The sequence below is a fragment of the Naegleria lovaniensis genome (genome assembly GCF_003324165.1).
Source record: "Naegleria lovaniensis strain ATCC 30569 chromosome Unknown tig037, whole genome shotgun sequence".
NCBI classification, from domain to species: Eukaryota; Heterolobosea; class Eutetramitea; order Acrasida; family Naegleriidae; genus Naegleria; species Naegleria lovaniensis.
Window position 1 is genome coordinate 386112 of NW_025407859.1, and position 17771 is coordinate 403882.

The window sequence follows — 17771 nt, forward strand, 5'->3', positions numbered from 1 at the left end:
CAATCTATGAACAGTTTTTGAATGAACAATGTGAAAAGTTTCACCGAGTTGTTGTTGTGGCTGGGAATCATGAATTTTATGATCATGATCATTAATGGAAGCAACCCGAAGAAAAATTGCACAAGTTTGTCAAAAGAACGACAAGTTAATCTTTCTCGATCATGAACTTGGTCATGATGAACACTTGTATCAATGTCCTGAAACAGGTGGTGTTGTGAAACTAGGTATGTTTTTTATGTGTTCATATTAATGAATGGAAACATTCAATCATTGTGTTCAATCTGAAAAGTTGGAGATACTTTATGGACAAACGTTCCACAAAGAGAACGATACACCATTTCAAATCATTTGAATGATTATTACTATTCAAAAAGGTGATAAAACTCTCACCATCAACGATACTATTCAAATGCATGAAAATTTTGTGAACAAGCTCAAAACTATGGCATTTGATGAAGCGTGTGAATATGCGATTTGTGTACTCACGCACCATGCTCCCTATTTAGAAAATACAGTATTAGAAGATGAAAAACCGTTGGAGACTGCAATGGGAACTGATCTTTCTTATTTGTTTCAAAAACGATCGAATATAACTTTTTGGGGATTTGGTCACACGCATCGAAATGCAAGAATTTCATTGCCGAATAAAAAATCTGAAGGAGGAAAAACAATTCTAGCCACCAATCAGCTGGGATACATTCTAAAGTTGGGATTGGAGAAAATTAAATATGAACAAACAAAGGATGGAGAATCTGCTGTGGCTACAAGTCAATTGGGAAAGGAAGTAGAAAATACAGACCTACCTTATTCGAATGATGTAGTGTTTCGAATTCCGTTACTGAGAACGAACACTCAATGTAATTCTTCGAAATCGATCTACCATGGTGAATGAAAACAGACTATCTACTCTGCACATGGATGAACAATAGTATCAAAACTATGGAACTCTAATTTTACTTATTTGGAACCTCCATTTGTCTCTTTCTAAAGTAACTGATGGGATCTCCCCATTCATCTAGCATGAGATGCTTATTGGACCATTTCACTCTGTCTGTGAGACATCGTTTGCATTCCTCCTTGGTATCATCAATGCACGGTTTTCCTTGATAGAGTTGATAGTTGACTCTGTATTTAGTTGGAGTAATGATTGGCATGACCATATTAGCACCAGAATTGAGGGCAATTTCTCTACCTGCTGGATTAATTGCTTGCAAGGCCGTTGTGGCAGAAATATTTGCCTCGGGAATGAGAATTCTTGCAAGTGCAGTCATTTTCAATGACAACCTGAATAGCTTCCTATTGTACTCTTTTTTCTCCTCTTCATTCAGATGCCCATAAAGCTTCATCCATTCTTCTCCAATAGGTGTGTCGTCTTGCACAATATATGGCCCCATTCCAATCATATCTGCTCCAATGTCTCGGAAAAATAGCAAATCACTGGCTAAATCTTCAACGGATTGTCCAGGAATCATAATCATGACACCAGTACCTGTTTGATAACCAATATCCATGAGTGTTTTTAAGCAATCTCTTCGCTCTTCCCATACATGATTTGAATCATTGGGATGCAATTTTTTGTAGAGTTCAGGATTTGAGGTCTCAATTCGAAGCAAGTATCGGTGAGCTCCTGCATTGAACAATCTCTGATAAGATTCTCTACTCAACTCTCCAACTCCCAAAGCAATTCCAAGTCCCTTATTCCACTCACCCGGTCCGCCTCCTCCCGTTCTCTTTTTAATTTCACGAATGACCTCTTCTAACATGGCAATTCTTCCCTCCGTGTTGAGCTCACCACTTTGCAACATGATGGATCCAAAATGATTTTCATAGGCCCAAACCGCTTGTTCAATGATTTCTTCCTTAGGCATGGTATATCGAGGGACTTTCATGTGTTTTCTTATTCCACAGTATTTACAATCTTTTTGACATACATTCGAGAATTCAATAATTCCTCTAAAATACACCTTATTACCATAGATGGATTCTGTAATGGAGTTGGCATAGTCAAAAAGAGCTCTCTGATCCACTAAACTCTCCATATTCAAAACATTGACAATCTGATCGTGCGTCAATTGGACAGGAACTCCCATTTGAGGCACTTGACCAAAATATTTGGACAAGACTTTAATTCTCTCCTCGACTGGTTGCTGTAAATAATTGGCAGTTCTCTCCCGTCGCTTTTTACGTTCTTCTGCTCTCTCAGTTTTTAATGAGGACAACTCGGATTGAATGTTGTTTGTTTGAGAAATATTGTTGTCAGACTCTTCGGAAACGACATGGGCAAATTCAATTTCTGAGGTAGGAATAGGTGGTTGTCGAATATTGATAATTGTTTTCTTTGGTGTCGGCAATAATTCATCCTCCGAAATCATGTCATGATGGTGATGATCGTGGTCGTGATGATGATTTCCATGCCTGGATTTTGATAACCACGACGAAAAGTGGACTTGCTGGTGGGAGAGATTTGGATGAACGCCGTGCAATGTAACACAGCCAGTGTTCATGGACTTGTTGACCAGCTGTTTCGTTGTATTCCGAACACACATTGGGGTAAGTGTCTTCAGACCTTTCATTTCCTTTTTACACGATTTTTTGATTTTAGCTTTCTACACTTTTAAGAACACAACAACAATGAGATCTACCCACTCTTCTTTTAAGGTATTTTTTAAAAGAGACGCTACTGATTCTTTTTTCACCATTTTGGACGTTAAAATTTCTTTTAATTTTTTGAGGTTTAAAAAAGGGATAAAGATTCTTACAAAATAGTCCATCAGCACGGAAAGAGCAAATTTACAGACCTTCAGAAACAAAAAAAACATAACAACAAACATTGATCATCACCAATTTTTGGAGACATCCACAAATCCCGATAAGAATGAAGAGTGTTACAAGAAGGACTGGCGCACTGCAACACTTGGTGTTGAATGGATTATCCTGTAAAAACCCCAAACATATTTTTGCTGCTAGTACGCAATCAGTCGGCAATATGTGTTTATCGAAATCCAATATTGTACCATCTCTCAATCCAGGTGCTATACTCACATCAAGAATTTGTAATTTTTCTACCTACAGCCCCATGATGGCAAGATGGTCCGTCGAAAAGGAACCAGAAACTTTGAAACAACTTCCCGATCCTACAAAGATTATTGATGAAGCTTTACTTCATCAATTAATGGAGGAAACAAAAGAAAAAGCGCTTGATCATGAACACGTGAGAGGAATTTTGAAACGAGCCCGAGATCAAGCTCTTCTCAAGTCTCCACTACTCCGAAACAAACAAAAGAATTCAGCCAACGGTACTTCCACAGATACTACTGCCAACACTTGTGAAAGTATTCCAAAAGATGAATATGTTCAAGGATTGTCACTCGAAGATACTGCAACCTTATTGAATATTCCAGAAACAGAGACAGATATTCTTAATAGTTTGTATACAACTGCTCTCTTCATCAAGGAGCTTATTTATGGAAATCGAATTGTCTTGTTTGCACCTCTCTACACTAGCAACTATTGTGTAGGTAGTTGCTTGTATTGTGGATATAGAGGTTCCAACAAGGAAATGCCACGTTCTTCACTTACAGATGAACAAGTGATTCGAGAAGTAGAGGCTTTGGAAAGACAAGGACACAAAAGAATTCTCATGCTTTGTGGTGAGAGTCCAAAATACACATTTGAAGATTTCATAAGACAACTCGTGGTTGCTGCCGATGTCAAGACAGAACCTCATGGCGATATTAGAAGAATCAATGTTGAAATTCCACAATTAAGCGTGTCTGATTTTAGAAGACTCAAGGCCACCAATAAGGTTGGAACTTATATTCTCTTCCAAGAGACATATCATCGTCAAACTCATAAGGAAATGCATCCTTTCGGAACTAAGGGACAATATTACGATCGTTTGCAAACCATGGATAAGGCATTTGTGACTGGCTTGGATGATGTTGGTATTGGAGCCTTATTTGGATTGTATGACTATAGATTTGAAGTGTTGGCCATGTTACAACATGCAAATCACTTGAGCGACGTTTGGAATGCTGGTCCACATACCATCTCGGTTCCAAGATTGAGACCAGCCTCTGGATCTGAAGTTAGTATCAACGTGCCACATCTTGTCAATGACGATCAATTTAAAAAATTGGTTGCAGTCCTGAGATGTGCTGTACCCTATACTGGCATGATCTTGTCGACCAGAGAAACTCCTGAAATTAGAAGAGAATTGTTGAGAATTGGTATTTCACAAATGTCTGCAGGATCTAACACTGCTGTTGGAGGCTATGAAAAGAAAGAAGATGAACGTGATGATTATTCCATGGGACAATTTTCATTGGGAGATCACCGACCAACCAATGAGGTTATTCGAGAATTGTTAGAAACAGGATACATGCCAAGCTTCTGCACTGCATGTTATCGAATGAATAGAACTGGTGAAAAATTCATGAAAATTGCCAAGAAGGGTGATATTCAAAACATGTGTCATCCTAACAGTATCATGACTCTTGCAGAGTATTTACACGATTATGCAGATGAAGAAACACAACAAATTGGATGGAGAAGAATTGAGGAAGAACAAAAGAATATTCCTTCTGAGGCCAAACGAAAGAGTCTTAAAAAGAATTTGGAAAGTATTGCTCAAGGAGTAAGAGATATTTATTATTAACAAGATGAATGTCAAATATATGAGGCATTCTTGTACATGAAAAGTGTGTAATTAAACACATTCAATTCCCATTATATTTTCCACTGGCTTGTTCTTGATCATGTCCAAGCCACGACTGCAAGTTCAAGAGGAGCTTGTTTCTTTGTAGAAGCATTGAGCCGCTACATCCCTGCAGGGATAACTATTAAAACTTCTTCGTAGAGAGGGTTCAGCATCAGCAAACTCGAGAGTCGTAAGACTTTGTTGCATTCTTTGTTGTTGTGTCCATTAAACGTTTCAATGCTTCCGTGCCACATTTCCAGTGGACCAGTATTGACAACTTTCAATTTCTTTTCAAGTCAGTTGATTTAACGACACTCCCGATCACAGAAGTTGCCATTGCGGAGTTGTAAATTGTTTTTTGAAGCTTAAGGTTGGATATTTTCAAACCTACACTGGAAGGTAACCATTGGCTCATGAACCTCTTCACCCTCCACACAAGGCAAGTTCATGATCCACTCACCATCAAAAAAATGTCTCAATTTAAAAAACGACTCATCACGATCATTGAAAAATCAGGTGGTATCGTGGAAGATGAATTATTTGTGTTGAAACCAGGAGTGATCATCACTGAAGTTTCTAAATCAACTCCCGAAGCTCTTGATCTCTATCAGGCCATGCACTGCAATCACGGAGATGATTATTTACAAAGTGCTGAATTCAAGGGACGTCTCACCTATTTGAGCTTTAAAGATCAACCCACAACAAGTGAAGAGAGTGCCAACTTTCATCATCGAATGATCAATGAAGCCAAACATTTGAGTATCTATGCAGGAACGACAGTAACCTTTTTAATTGCTGGTTGTACAGTGGAGACTTGTCAAGAGTTAGTGGCACACAGAGAAGCCTCAGTAGCTCGATTGACTTCATCGGCAACATTGGCCATGAGTGAGTGTTTGTTTAGAGTGCAGGGAGAGTCCGCTCCTCGTCAGAAGGAAATGATTCGTGAGTTTTTACAGCTGCGAGAGAAGAATAAGGAATTTTGGGATAAGAAGAACACCCAAACCGAAATGCTGAGCACAGAATTCTTTAACATGCAAAATTTGTCTTGCAAGTGCAATGCATTGACATTTACAATTAATATTAAGGATTTACACAAGCTATTGATTGGAAGAATGTGTTCAAAAGGAAACGAGACTGAAGTTCAAGAAGTGTGCTCCAAGATGGCTGAACTAGCTCACAAACAATTCCCAGAAATTATCAAGGAGCCATCCTTCTATAGAAAGATGGACGATAATGGAGAAAAGTTGGCTGTCAATTAGTTGTGATTAAATTTGTATTTTGTTTGTGTTACATCTTTGAAATAAAACAGAGCTAATAGTGCATAAAAACGGAAGAGAAAAGGCAACATGATCACCAAATTCATTACTTGAGGATCTTTTCAATTTGTTTGAAGACTTCTTCGGGAGGTAAAGAACCATCGACGTGGAAAGTGATTTCCTCTGAGAACCACTTGTCACTCTTGCCCATTTCTTCATGATACACTTTCATTCTAATTTTTGCCTTTTCTTCATTGTCGGTGGCTCGTTTAGTAAGTCTTTCCTTAATATCGTCTGATGGTGGAAGAAGGGAAGCATGATAAATTTTACCGCTCTGTGGATCTACGAGACGACCACATTGTCTCTCAATGGCAAGCTCATCGCTCACGTCAATGCAGAGTACACATGTCACAGTCAATCGATTATCCCTCACAAATTGCAGATTGGAATCTGTTCGAGGATATCCGTCCAAAATCCAACCCTTTTCTCTACAATCTTTTTGTAAAATTCTCTTCAGGAAGATTGGATTAATCAATTCATCTGGTAACAATTTTCCAGTGTTCATGATTTCATCACATTTTTTGCCCAATTCAGTTTGAGCCTTGACCTCAGCTCTTACCAAATCTCCAGTGGAAATGTGAATCAACCCATACTTCTCTGCAATCATTTGGGATTGCGTTCCTTTACCGCTTCCAGGTTTTCCTAAAATAATTATTCGATGAGGAATGTGGAATTGTTTCTTGTAAACATTGGCAATGCTGTCATAGTAGGTCTTGTTCTCGTCATAGAATACATAACATGGTTCGAACTGTTGTTACACATGTAAGAGGAGTCAATGGTACGGTCATAGAGAATACAAACATAAACATGGTTAATATATTCTGTCACACAATCATCATTTTCAACTTACCATTGGATAAATTTCCTTGTATGTAAAAGCATCATCAAAGGTAATCAAGCTCTTTTGGGCCAATAAATCGACGAATGCAGAATAGAACGAGACTGCATTTTCAATTTCATTAATAGTAATGGATTTGGTTTTGGACTTTTCCTTCAAGAATTTGAGTAAGCCATCTTGATAAATAGTTCTCTCTGGAATGTTAAAAGCTGAAAAGATGGCCATTTGTCCAATCATGTATCGTACAAATGCATTATAATTTCTTGTTCCTTCTGGTAATAGTGGAACATCATCCTTTTCAAAGACAGGCTTAACAATCTCATTCCATACAGTTTCAAACACCAAATCAACAATACACTCATTGTCCAACAATGATAAATCTTTGTTGTGATACTTTTCCATACGAGAAATGAATTCATCAATGGTGAGGAATCTAATGTCAGGAATATAGCCTCTCACGTGCTCAACGCTGTCCCACCATTTCCGAATTTCTTCTTTTCGACTTTCCATATTGAGATAATTGTTGGTATTCCACTTGTAGTCTTCGACAAAGAATGGGCCAAATTTATCCTTAAATGTCTTTAAGACAGGTTCTGAAGCAATAGCTCTGAATTTGGTGTCATCTCCTTTAAGAGCATAGTCCACGTTGGCTCGAACCAATTTTTCAAGTGTTGGCACAATTCCATCTCTGTCAAAGTCAAGATTAGATGACGAATAGAGTGGGTATATTTTTCGAGAATCAAAATCGTATTCAATTCCTTGCTGCTTCAAGGCATGAATGAATAAGATGTCAGCAATCATCATGGTCACAGCTTCACTGATCATTCTAAATGTAATATATACTAATTTATGAAGATCGGTTGTTTCATATCCAGTATATACTAATTCTAAAATGAGGAAGTGTCCACAATCATGAACCTGGAAGGTTGTCTCATGAATTGGGTCTTTCTTACTAACAAGTGGCAAGGCAGGATTTAGTAATGTGGAAAAGTAGTTGTATTGTCTTCTATTAATGGCAGACTTGAGAACAATACCCTCATTAGCAACTGTCTTCCAAATATTAGTAACCTTATATTTGGCAGTACTTTCATTGTTGTAGAGATTATGTGTTTCAAAGTAGTGGAGAACACTCTTTTTAAAGTCAATGGTTTTTTCTGCGTGTTGGGGAGTAAATTGAAGATCCCTTCTTTTCGAATAGTAAAATCTGTTGAGTGTATCAGGAGGGATTTTGTGTTAATCATATCACAACACATGAGAATAGCAAAACATACCTTTCACGAATAAACTCGGAAATTGCCATATCTCTGCTAGAAATTTTCACACCTGAGCGTTCAATCTGTTCCAAGTTGCTCATACCAGTGGAAACATTGACAAAAACATCATCCCATCCAAACACGCTTCTTCTCAATAAATTAGGCTTTTTTCTCGATAGATCAATAAAACCCAATTGAGTGTTCTTGTACACCTTCTTCACAATAGCATCCTTCTCCTTATTGAGTTGCCAAACGGTCAGTTCCGTACAACTCTCAACCAACTCCAAATGTTCCAATTTAGCTCTCTCTCCAGACTGTCCTTTCTTCCACAAATCCATCTGATCAGCAATAAAACAAATAGCCTGTGGAGCATGTTTCAACAAAAAATTTAATTTACATTGATCATCAGCATACTCGCTCGGATCAAACAAGACGACTCTCACTCCGTACCGATCAAAATTACGGGTGTACTCGGGCAGTTTGAGAGGATTGGTCGATAGCAAATATACGGAACGAATAGAGCTCATTTTTTTGTTGGGCATGTTGAACTTGGACGATGACAGCGTTCGAGAAGGTTCATGTGTAGCTATTTATTGTGCATCCTTTAATTTTGTTGGTCATGAGAATGAAAGCTGCATTTAAATTTTGAAGACTGCTCCTGTCTGTTGACCCAGGATTTGTGAAGGTTGTGAAACAAGCAGCTGTACATTTTTCGATAATTCACATGAAGCAGGTCTTTGGCGTCTTGCCCTTGTGTCACTCAAAATTTCGTAACAGTTGCACAAAATTGTTCCTTTATGATCAACTGATTTTCCAAAAAAATGGACAACGCAACCGAGCTCGAAATTACATCGGATATTGTCAAACTGATTTGCAGTGAATATCTAGCACCTCTTCCCACCTTGTTCTTGTATCAGCGTGTTTGTAAATCATGGCAACAAAGCCTGATCACGGTGCTGGAAGAACAAGGCCCAGCTTTATTTCAACATTTACATTTCGGAATTAATATGCTAACTCCTTTACTAGCAAAAGTGCGAGAAGATGTTGATACAAACGATGAAGAGAAACTGAAGCACCAAGAATCAGAAAAGAAACCTAGTGAGGAGGAGAACACAAGTGAACGAACGGATGGGACCAACGAGGCTGAGCTTAATGCTTCTATACTTCAATCAAAAGATAGTAACGCCTTTATCATCAATACATATGGTTATCGCCTCGAAATCAAAAGATACTCACACACCTACTTTCACTCATTCTTGGACAGCTTTAACAAATTTGGCATTGGCAAACATGTCAAGAAAATAACTCTTCCTTCGATTAGAATCGGTAACGAATTAATTTATTTGTTATGCAAATATTTTGTGAATTTGCAACACATTGTCTTTGCTTTGTGTGAGCCAGCCACCTTTAGAAAGATACGAGAGCTGGTAGATTGGAAAACGATTGGACTCGAGTTATCGAAAGAGAGAAGTACTGACAGCGATAATACTGCACCCTATTCAATCAAACAGGTCACTCTCATTACGCATGAAAAAGTTGAAAAATACTATTTTAAACGCGACGCAAGCTACCTATTAAGCTCTTTCATCAAGAACCAGCCACCTGTTAATTTTTATACCTTAGACACATTCTGCCCAGATTGGTTACAATTCATTGATCTTTTTGAGTATGACGATCCATCTTATGTTTCCTTGTTAAAAACGTATTCCATTGAGAATGAAATTCCTAAAGAATTACACACGCAACGATTTTTAATCGACATGTCCGAATGGGATGAGTATGATGACGAAGAGTTTAACGAAACATATATACATCCAATGGTTAATATTTTAACAGAACAGTGGAAAGGGGACATTGAACATTTTTATAAGAATAACATACTGTCTATTCATCAGGTACTTTCATCTCGATTAGGCTATAATATTGGACATGCATTAGCTGCTTCACTGTGGTTCAATTTGCATGAAAACATTAATCAAAAGAGAATAACTGAAGAGAATGTTACGAAATGGAGAAATAGTCAAACATTGAAAAATATATTGGAAGGACTAAAGTATTTAATTAGTAGAGGATTGAATGTTGTTACTAAAAAAGACAAGTTCAAAGGTCTTACGATACTTCAGATGATACAAATGTCGGACCGGCTTGTGAAGAACCAAGGATGGAGTATTTGTCCAACGCTACTTGATGAGGTCAAAGAAATGATTCGATTACATTCAGTTTCGAACGTGCTTGAAGATTTTGTCTCGCTAGATACTGAGCAAACCACCAAGAAAAAAAGAAAAAAGAAAGAGGAAGATTTTTCATTCGAAGAGGAAGAGATAGATGGTGATGAAGAATCCTATGACGAGGAAGAACAAGATTATTCACCAAAGAAAAAGAAAAAAAAGCAATCCAAAAAGTCTTCCAACACGCGAAAAACGTCATCCAGGAAAAAGAAATAGACTTGCCAGGTCATTGAATTATTTGTTCAGGAGATAAGAAATCCCTTTTTTAGCGTTTTGTGCCTTTGGCAAGTGACAATTCCATTTGGGTGAAAGTCCACCAATAACACACATCAAAAAATATTTCAAGCGCGTTCGACCTCACAACTACAACGTTCAGACTCATCGTTTGAAAGTAATAATATTGTGTACTTGATCTAGCTCAAAGACAAAACTTCATCCCATGTATGAATTGGAATCTCAAGATTCTTCTTCTACAACACGAGCCGATGATGGTTCCGACAACAAACCATACATTGCTCCTACAACGACCTATTCATCGTTCTACTCGCAGCACCAACAGTGGCCACTCGGAACAAGAACAACCGAGAAATCCTCATCAAGTACTAGCCAGGAACGTAATTGTAGCATCATCAGTACTCCTAACGCCAATGATATTCAAACCACTAAGGGTTTTATGAACATAATTGGGCATAGATCTCCATGCGAAGAAGGCAATTATTTACAGCATCATCAATCTTATGAATCATCATTATTCTTTTATCCTTCCTCTGATCAACAGCTAGAACACCGCTGTAATAGTTTATCGACCGTATCATCGGATGCCAACCTTTCCTCTCAAAGAACCGATACTTTATCTCCACCTTATTCCATTCATCCTCAACAGCCAACTAATTGTGTACAGCCCTCATACGCATCAATAGATGCTAATTCATCTCCCAACAATCACCATCCACACCAGCAATGTACAATGATCGACGACAACTCTCCCAATAGCCCAACACCCTCCTCTGTGAAACACTCGGAGAGCAGTGGGAAACAGAAAATGGAATTGAAAAGTTCACAATCTGAAAATAATAGTGATGAAAGAAGACGAGCAACAACTCGACGTAAATTATCCTATTGCGCGTCATTCTTTGCTAAATTCATTACAGTGACCAATGTTTTGGTGGTGCTATTTATTTTCCAAGTTTTTCTTGGTATTGCTTCATCATTTGTGTTGCTGTATTCAAGTGGAGAACATGTTCTTTCTCATATTAGAGATTTCCAAAGGTTTCAAATGCAAGTTTTTATCGATGGAGAAATACAACATTTTATGGATAATATTAATACTATGGTCTCTCATATGATGCGACTGGTCCATAGAATTAATCTGAACGACGAAATAGCGCTGCTAAAGATCATTGACACCATTGACACTCTTTACGCTAGTACTGTGGGAGCTAATGCCTATAGATATGCTCGATTTGACGACAGATATTTAGCTAGAGAATATAATCAAACGGTAAAAGGTTTAGCATTAAGGGTCTATGATCCCTTAGAGACCTCGTTTAGGTATTTTAAAATTAGTAAGGAAGATATGATCCTAGCACCAAACAACTGCTCTCTATCAGAATACCTCAACAGTACATTTACTCCATTCTTTAAATCCAAAGATGCTAGATACAATCCAAAATCAAGAGTATACTACTTGCCATTTGACAGAGGCAACGATTCGGCGACTGATATTTTATGGACCGAGTCGTGGATTAATTATGTTGGCGCATCTGTTGTGTCACTGAGTATTCCTCTATTTAGCAATTATTCTCTGTCATATCTTAATGATCCACGTAATAATGATTTGATACAATCTGCATTTTCACCCAAGTTAATTTCCATTCCTAGCGTGAACTCATACAGCAATCCACAATACAAAAAGCCTGAATATTTATTTGGAGTATTAAGCATTCAGTTTTCAATTGAACTTACCATTTCAAAGCTTTTGAACTCGACAAGATCCGGATGGGATATCCTTTCAAGTTACAACAACAACATTTTAGATAACAGTTTTATAATGGATGCGAAAAACACAATATTGGGTCAACACGGAGCCGGAACAAGAGTGAACGCCATGTACAATATCATTGTACAAAAGCAGTTGATCGAAGTATTACTTGCAGCTAAATGTTCAGCCATTCAATTGCCGTCAAATAGGACTGACGCTTCTGTCACATCATCCAACACTCTATTTTTCATCATTCCTGGTGGTACAACAGTCAACGGAACCACCATTCCTGATACTCTAGAAGTTGCAATTATGCCCTTTTGTGACAAATATAACCTTCAATGGTTTATTGTGGTTGGTATCAAGCAAACTTCATTTTTGGAAGAAGCAATTGGCGGCAGCGTTTATAATATCGCAATATTTGTAGGAGTGTTGGCATTAGAAATGCTACTGCTCTCTCTTATTATCATTAGGATTAGCTTCTCCCTACAACAAATTGCAAGCTCCATGGCTAAAATATCTCAATTTGGGAGTGTCTTTGAAAATTCGAAAAACACCATGTCGAAATGGAAGCAAAGATTACTGAAGACTATTAATTTCCTCCAAAGAAATACATTATTTTACGACATCCGATTAATGCACCAAAATCTCTCCATTATGAATAATGGACTTGCATCATTTTACAAATACATTCCTATGACTATTATGAAACATAATATTTGTGAGGGTGAGAACTTTGCAGTTGGCTTTTCCAAAAGAGAATTAGGCATTTTGCGAGTTGAAATTAATGGTTTCTCTAAGCTGTCGCTCAGTACGGCCAACTGTGAAAGTTTTACGAGAGTCATGGCCAAATATTACAACCTTAGCTTCATTGCAATTCAAGACAACGGTGGTATGGTAGACCAGATTGTTGGAGGAATAGTAACTGCTGTGTTTCATTTACCAGATCATGCTTCCGAAAATTGTGAAACGCAAATGTGTCGCTCAGCTCTTCAAATCATTTTGGAATTAGAAAAGCTGAACCAAAATCTCTCTACAAATTTCACCGTTACTATTTCAATGAATTATGGAAACATGTCAGTGGGAAATATTGGTTCGAATGTTCGCTTGAGCTTTAGTGTTTTTGGACCTGAAGTTACGTTGATAAGGAACATGATATCTGAACTTCAAAATTTTTCAAAATCCCAAATATTAATCACAGAAAGAGTGTACGACAAAGTGAAACACATTTTCACGTGCTATTTTATTGATTTTGTGATTGTGAATGAGCAGGTTAAAGGGATTTATACTTTGGAATGTTTGTCAGAACTATCTAGTGTGAACCAAAAAGAAATTTCCTCAACATTGGCAAACATAAGACAATGTATTATTGAGCATCGGTGTTTCAAAGAAGCCAAAATTGAATTGACAAAATTGCTCTCGGATACACAGTCGCCTTGCCCTCATACTCTATTGCAAACACTGAACGACAAAATTGCTGTCCACAATAAAAACTGATTTGACCTGAACTTTGGCACGTGGTGCGAACAAGATTCCCAAATTGTTTTTCACACTCTTTCAAAGAGCTCCAAATGATCTCTTGAATTGAGGTGGATGTGGGAATAAACGATTGTGAAGGTGTGGCCATTTTTTTTGTTGCCACACAACTGGATTCGAAGTACACTTACCTCAATTAATTTTTTCTTATCACAGCATGAATCAGAATGTTTAAAGTTTGAGGAAGGTTAATATTCTCAAAAACTGTTTAAACCAATGAAAGAGTTACCTTTAATCAAGTAGTTACGGACGAGAAAAAACAAAAAGGAAAGAGATTGTTGATGGAAACAGAGTTCATCGTGGATAGAGAGAAAAAGAATAAAGTACCAAAATCGTATGAGGAATGTATTGAGAGTTCTAAATTCAACGGAGTTTCAAGTAATCACTGAGCTTCCGTTAATAGATGATCCGTATTTCAAAAGTCTTTCTGAAAATGTTGAAAAGTGTGTGGATAATAGCATGGAGGAGGTTCAGAAAAAGGTGAAACAACTTGAAAGACTTCATGAACAAGAAATGGAAAAGATTAAGGTATACCACAAACATGAAGAGGAAAAGATGAAAGAACAATTTAAACAAGAAATGAAAAAAAAGGAAGACAAAATTAAGAAAGAGTTTCTTCAAGGAAAGTTGGACATTCTGTGTGGATGCCTGTTTTTAACAGGAAAGGAGAAGATTGTTTCATTTGAGCATGCTGATGTAATTGCGTGTTTGTTAACCGGAACTGTTGAGAAAGTAAGGGACTTGGTGAGTACTGAAGATGACGCTTTTCTGTTAGCCCTTGCCTTCAGCCTTCCCGTCAAAAACCAGCAACAGACAGTTACATTTAAAACAGCAGTTCTTGAATCCCTCCAATCGAAACTGGAGCTCCTGCGCAATTTTTTACACCCAAGCAATTCACTTCAACCACCTTCCAAGTAATTCGATCAAAGCTGTTCCTTTTATTCCTTACTTGTACTCAGTAAATTTATAGAAAGTGCAGTTTGGCCCATGTTTCTTTTTGAACTGAATTTCATCATAATAATTGTTGAAAACTATTGTTTTGCTTAAGGTGTTTTGCATTTTGTTCTGTTTTGTTAAGGGTCCACTAACTGAGGAATTGTCTTTATCAAGAGATGACATGGAATTTCGTCTTGTTCTTTTGGGAATAGCTGCTGTCACTGTAGAAACTGAGGTAGCAGCGGATTCAACACCCTGAATTTGAATTGATGGAATGTGGATTAGTGGGCTTGCAGGTGAAGATTTTGCAATACTCTTTTTTCTACTTCGTGGTTTCGATTCTGTTACCGTAATTGCAGGCGTTGAATTATGTCGTTGATGGTGTTGCTTTCCAGAGTTACCTTTAAGAGCAGTGATTGAGGATTCTGACTTGCTCAATGAAAATTGCTGTTGATATTGCTCTCTAAAGGATGAAAAATTAAATGGTTCTGATTGATGTGGGGAGACTGGCGACATTTGACTTGTACTGTTGCTATCATTACTCGCAACTTGTAGGAATTGAGGTGAAGAACATGACATGGAAGAACTGGAGGGTGACAGATTTGGAGACATGTACATGGCAGGCGAAGAAAGAGTTCTTGAACGGCCGTTTGGTGAACTTGTCATGATGGAAGAATGGTTCATATTTACAGGAGGAGAGGCATCAACAGCACTGACAAGCTTTAGACCAAGAGAAGAGGTACATCCAGAGAGAGCATTGTCGATTAATGAATAATTTCAGTTGCATTTGATGGCATGTTGCTACTTGCAGGATCTAGAGAATGACCACCTTCTTGAGGGGTTGCAGTTGTTGGCGACTCCTGGAAAAGGTTTGATGAGGGAACGTTTAAGGTTGAAGAAAATGTTTTCTGATTGTTCATGCTTGGAGAGTAGACGGAATCGAGAGACATTTGACTTGCAACGCTGTGTCTTCGTACATGCATGTGTGAATCTATACCTGTAGTATTTGTGACAAGTTCCTGCGTGTTAGGATTCATGAAAAGCATGTTATTGGAAGCATAGTTCTCTGAATGTCCTACTTGTTGTTGAGTTTGAGGTGACAGCTGTTGTGGATGACTTATCAATAACCGGAGAGTATTTAACTGCTCTTCATTAAGGGCAGTAAGGTTAATCTGACCTGACAACAAGGCAGAGGCTAGGGTCATTGGATCCATCACCATGTTGTGCATGTCATTCATGCTTGCGATGGTATCGTTATTCATGGTGGTATCGTTGTGGCTACTACCATTGCTGTTTGTACTACTCATATTTACAACTCCTTGAGAAGGCGAAGGATTCAATGAAGGAAAGAGCATGGAAGAGGTGGCACTTTGTCCCAACGCATGGAAAGCCTCAAAATCATTCCTCAAAGAAGTTGTCGTTTGAGGATTGAGAAGATTATTGCTACCATGATGATTGATCAAGGTGCTACTCATCATGTTATTCATGAACATCATCTCACTGTTTTGCTGTTGTTGTTGATGATGCAATAAAAGAGGAGATGGTTTACGAGTTTTTCGGTGAGGATGATGATGAGAGGCTTTATGAGGAAAGGAAGAAGGGGCGTCCGTATGGTTGTTACTGCTACTGCTGCTGTTACCAGTACTAGTAGAATTGGTAGTAGTTGTGGTTGTGGTTGGTGAAGAAGAAGGACTTGATCCAGAGCTTCGTATGATTGCGATGGGAGATGAAGAGCTTCGTTGGTGGTGGTGCTTTCTTTTCTCTGTTGATGAGGATAATACTTGTTGATGGGACTCTTGAACAGTGTCCTCACAAGATGCAAAGCCTTCTTCATGATGGTTGTTACTACTGGTCATTGGTGCTGATACAAGCGGCACAGAAGATGACTGCAACTGAGAGGGACGGGCATGACTCTTTAAAGTTGCGCCTACCGATTCATCAAAAGAAGAAAGAGATGTAGGTTGATGACTGGTAAAGATTGGGGCGTTCGTTACACGACTGGTATCTGCAAGGACTGATGCTTTTTCAATGCCTTGTCGCTGTTGCTCACGGAGCGAAGAACAATCTGTTGGTGTTGAGCTCAGGTCCTTGGTCGAGGAAGAGTGTAGGGATGAATGCAGGCTGATACTGAAATGGTCATGGGGTTGGTTGAAAAGTGTTGTTCATGCGTGTTGAGAAAGAAGATTGGTTGTGTTGCTGCTCATTCAATTGTGTCTCGTTGTCAACTCCAAAATTGGTGAAATAATTATTGAGAGTACTGCTGAGGAGAGGTTGTTGTTGTTGTTGTACGGAGGAGGATGGTAATGAATCGAATCCTGTGCTGTTGCTACCCTGTACCACATCAGGTATTTGAGATACATCACTCATAAGTAAATCCAAATCCCGACACATCTCAAGTAATGTCTCTTGCGGATACAATTGTGTGCTTGTCGGTGATGCTGCTGATGAGTCATGGTTTGAAAACATTTCTTCTTGGTGTTGTATGGATTCTATTTCCGTGCTGCTATTTGATATGGGATTGTTTTCTCCCGAGAATTGAGCTGATGCATTCAAGAGCGTATTTCGAAGGTTCGTTTGAGCAGAGTATTGGCTTGTTTTAAGAATTGGATGAGAAAAGTTTTTAGAAGGGATTTCATGATAACCCCTCCTCAACATGTTGGATTGGTGGTTCGAGTCGACTGTTTGGCGTCTGTTCAAAATTGGTTCCTGTTCTTCCGACATGAGTGTTCTTTGCCAATCATGGTCAGCGGGAATTGAATCAGGGTTCATAATTGGAAGAGAAATTGAAGAAAATGTATTGTGCTCGGGTTGAGGGTGTTGGTGTTCTGAAGTATTATTTGTATTGGACAAATCGAATTGGTTGATGTTGTTGTTGTTCTTAGTAGTACCTCTTGTATTCATTGTGTTTGATTACGTAATCAAACCATTGACTAGTGCTCGTAGTAGATCAAAAAAGATAGCCTTTGCTGAAAATGTGGATAGTG

General features: G+C 38.2%; 11 protein-coding genes across 11 annotated transcripts; 6 read left to right on the top strand and 5 right to left on the bottom strand.

Annotated features, from left to right (window-relative positions):
* Nucleotides 1-94: 94 nt before the first annotated feature.
* C9374_009198 (uncharacterized protein) lies at nucleotides 95-892 on the top strand (the record flags this gene model as incomplete). Its single annotated transcript, XM_044699358.1, has 2 exons — nucleotides 95-224; nucleotides 375-892. The coding sequence occupies 2 exons, from the start codon at nucleotides 95-97 to the stop codon at nucleotides 890-892; spliced, it is 648 nt and encodes a 215-aa protein (XP_044544944.1).
* A 61-nt stretch (nucleotides 893-953) lies between these two features.
* On the bottom strand, nucleotides 954-2372 carry C9374_009199 (uncharacterized protein; the record flags this gene model as incomplete). Its single annotated transcript, XM_044699359.1, has 1 exon — nucleotides 954-2372. The coding sequence occupies one exon, from the start codon at nucleotides 2370-2372 to the stop codon at nucleotides 954-956; it is 1419 nt and encodes a 472-aa protein (XP_044544945.1).
* Nucleotides 2373-2986: 614 nt separating this feature from the next.
* C9374_009200 (uncharacterized protein) lies at nucleotides 2987-4657 on the top strand (the record flags this gene model as incomplete). Its single annotated transcript, XM_044699362.1, has 1 exon — nucleotides 2987-4657. One exon carries the CDS (start codon nucleotides 2987-2989, stop codon nucleotides 4655-4657), a length of 1671 nt encoding a protein of 556 aa, XP_044544946.1.
* Nucleotides 4658-5169: 512 nt separating this feature from the next.
* Nucleotides 5170-5958, top strand: C9374_009201 (uncharacterized protein; the record flags this gene model as incomplete). The annotated part of the gene is made up of 1 exon (XM_044699363.1): nucleotides 5170-5958. One exon carries the CDS (start codon nucleotides 5170-5172, stop codon nucleotides 5956-5958), a length of 789 nt encoding a protein of 262 aa, XP_044544947.1.
* Nucleotides 5959-6061: 103 nt separating this feature from the next.
* On the bottom strand, nucleotides 6062-8633 carry C9374_009202 (uncharacterized protein; the record flags this gene model as incomplete). Its single annotated transcript, XM_044699364.1, has 3 exons — nucleotides 6062-6763; nucleotides 6866-8057; nucleotides 8125-8633. 3 exons carry the CDS (start codon nucleotides 8631-8633, stop codon nucleotides 6062-6064), a joined length of 2403 nt encoding a protein of 800 aa, XP_044544948.1.
* A 294-nt stretch (nucleotides 8634-8927) lies between these two features.
* Nucleotides 8928-10550, top strand: C9374_009203 (uncharacterized protein; the record flags this gene model as incomplete). Its single annotated transcript, XM_044699365.1, has 1 exon — nucleotides 8928-10550. The coding sequence occupies one exon, from the start codon at nucleotides 8928-8930 to the stop codon at nucleotides 10548-10550; it is 1623 nt and encodes a 540-aa protein (XP_044544949.1).
* A 223-nt stretch (nucleotides 10551-10773) lies between these two features.
* Nucleotides 10774-13812, top strand: C9374_009204 (uncharacterized protein; the record flags this gene model as incomplete). The annotated part of the gene is made up of 1 exon (XM_044699366.1): nucleotides 10774-13812. One exon carries the CDS (start codon nucleotides 10774-10776, stop codon nucleotides 13810-13812), a length of 3039 nt encoding a protein of 1012 aa, XP_044544950.1.
* A 375-nt stretch (nucleotides 13813-14187) lies between these two features.
* On the top strand, nucleotides 14188-14769 carry C9374_009205 (uncharacterized protein; the record flags this gene model as incomplete). The annotated part of the gene is made up of 1 exon (XM_044699367.1): nucleotides 14188-14769. The coding sequence occupies one exon, from the start codon at nucleotides 14188-14190 to the stop codon at nucleotides 14767-14769; it is 582 nt and encodes a 193-aa protein (XP_044544951.1).
* A 27-nt stretch (nucleotides 14770-14796) lies between these two features.
* Nucleotides 14797-15453, bottom strand: C9374_009206 (uncharacterized protein; the record flags this gene model as incomplete). The annotated part of the gene is made up of 1 exon (XM_044699368.1): nucleotides 14797-15453. One exon carries the CDS (start codon nucleotides 15451-15453, stop codon nucleotides 14797-14799), a length of 657 nt encoding a protein of 218 aa, XP_044544952.1.
* A 98-nt stretch (nucleotides 15454-15551) lies between these two features.
* C9374_009207 (uncharacterized protein) lies at nucleotides 15552-16643 on the bottom strand (the record flags this gene model as incomplete). The annotated part of the gene is made up of 1 exon (XM_044699369.1): nucleotides 15552-16643. One exon carries the CDS (start codon nucleotides 16641-16643, stop codon nucleotides 15552-15554), a length of 1092 nt encoding a protein of 363 aa, XP_044544953.1.
* A 280-nt stretch (nucleotides 16644-16923) lies between these two features.
* On the bottom strand, nucleotides 16924-17688 carry C9374_009208 (uncharacterized protein; the record flags this gene model as incomplete). Its single annotated transcript, XM_044699370.1, has 1 exon — nucleotides 16924-17688. The coding sequence occupies one exon, from the start codon at nucleotides 17686-17688 to the stop codon at nucleotides 16924-16926; it is 765 nt and encodes a 254-aa protein (XP_044544954.1).
* Between the last annotated feature and the right edge of the window lie 83 nt (nucleotides 17689-17771).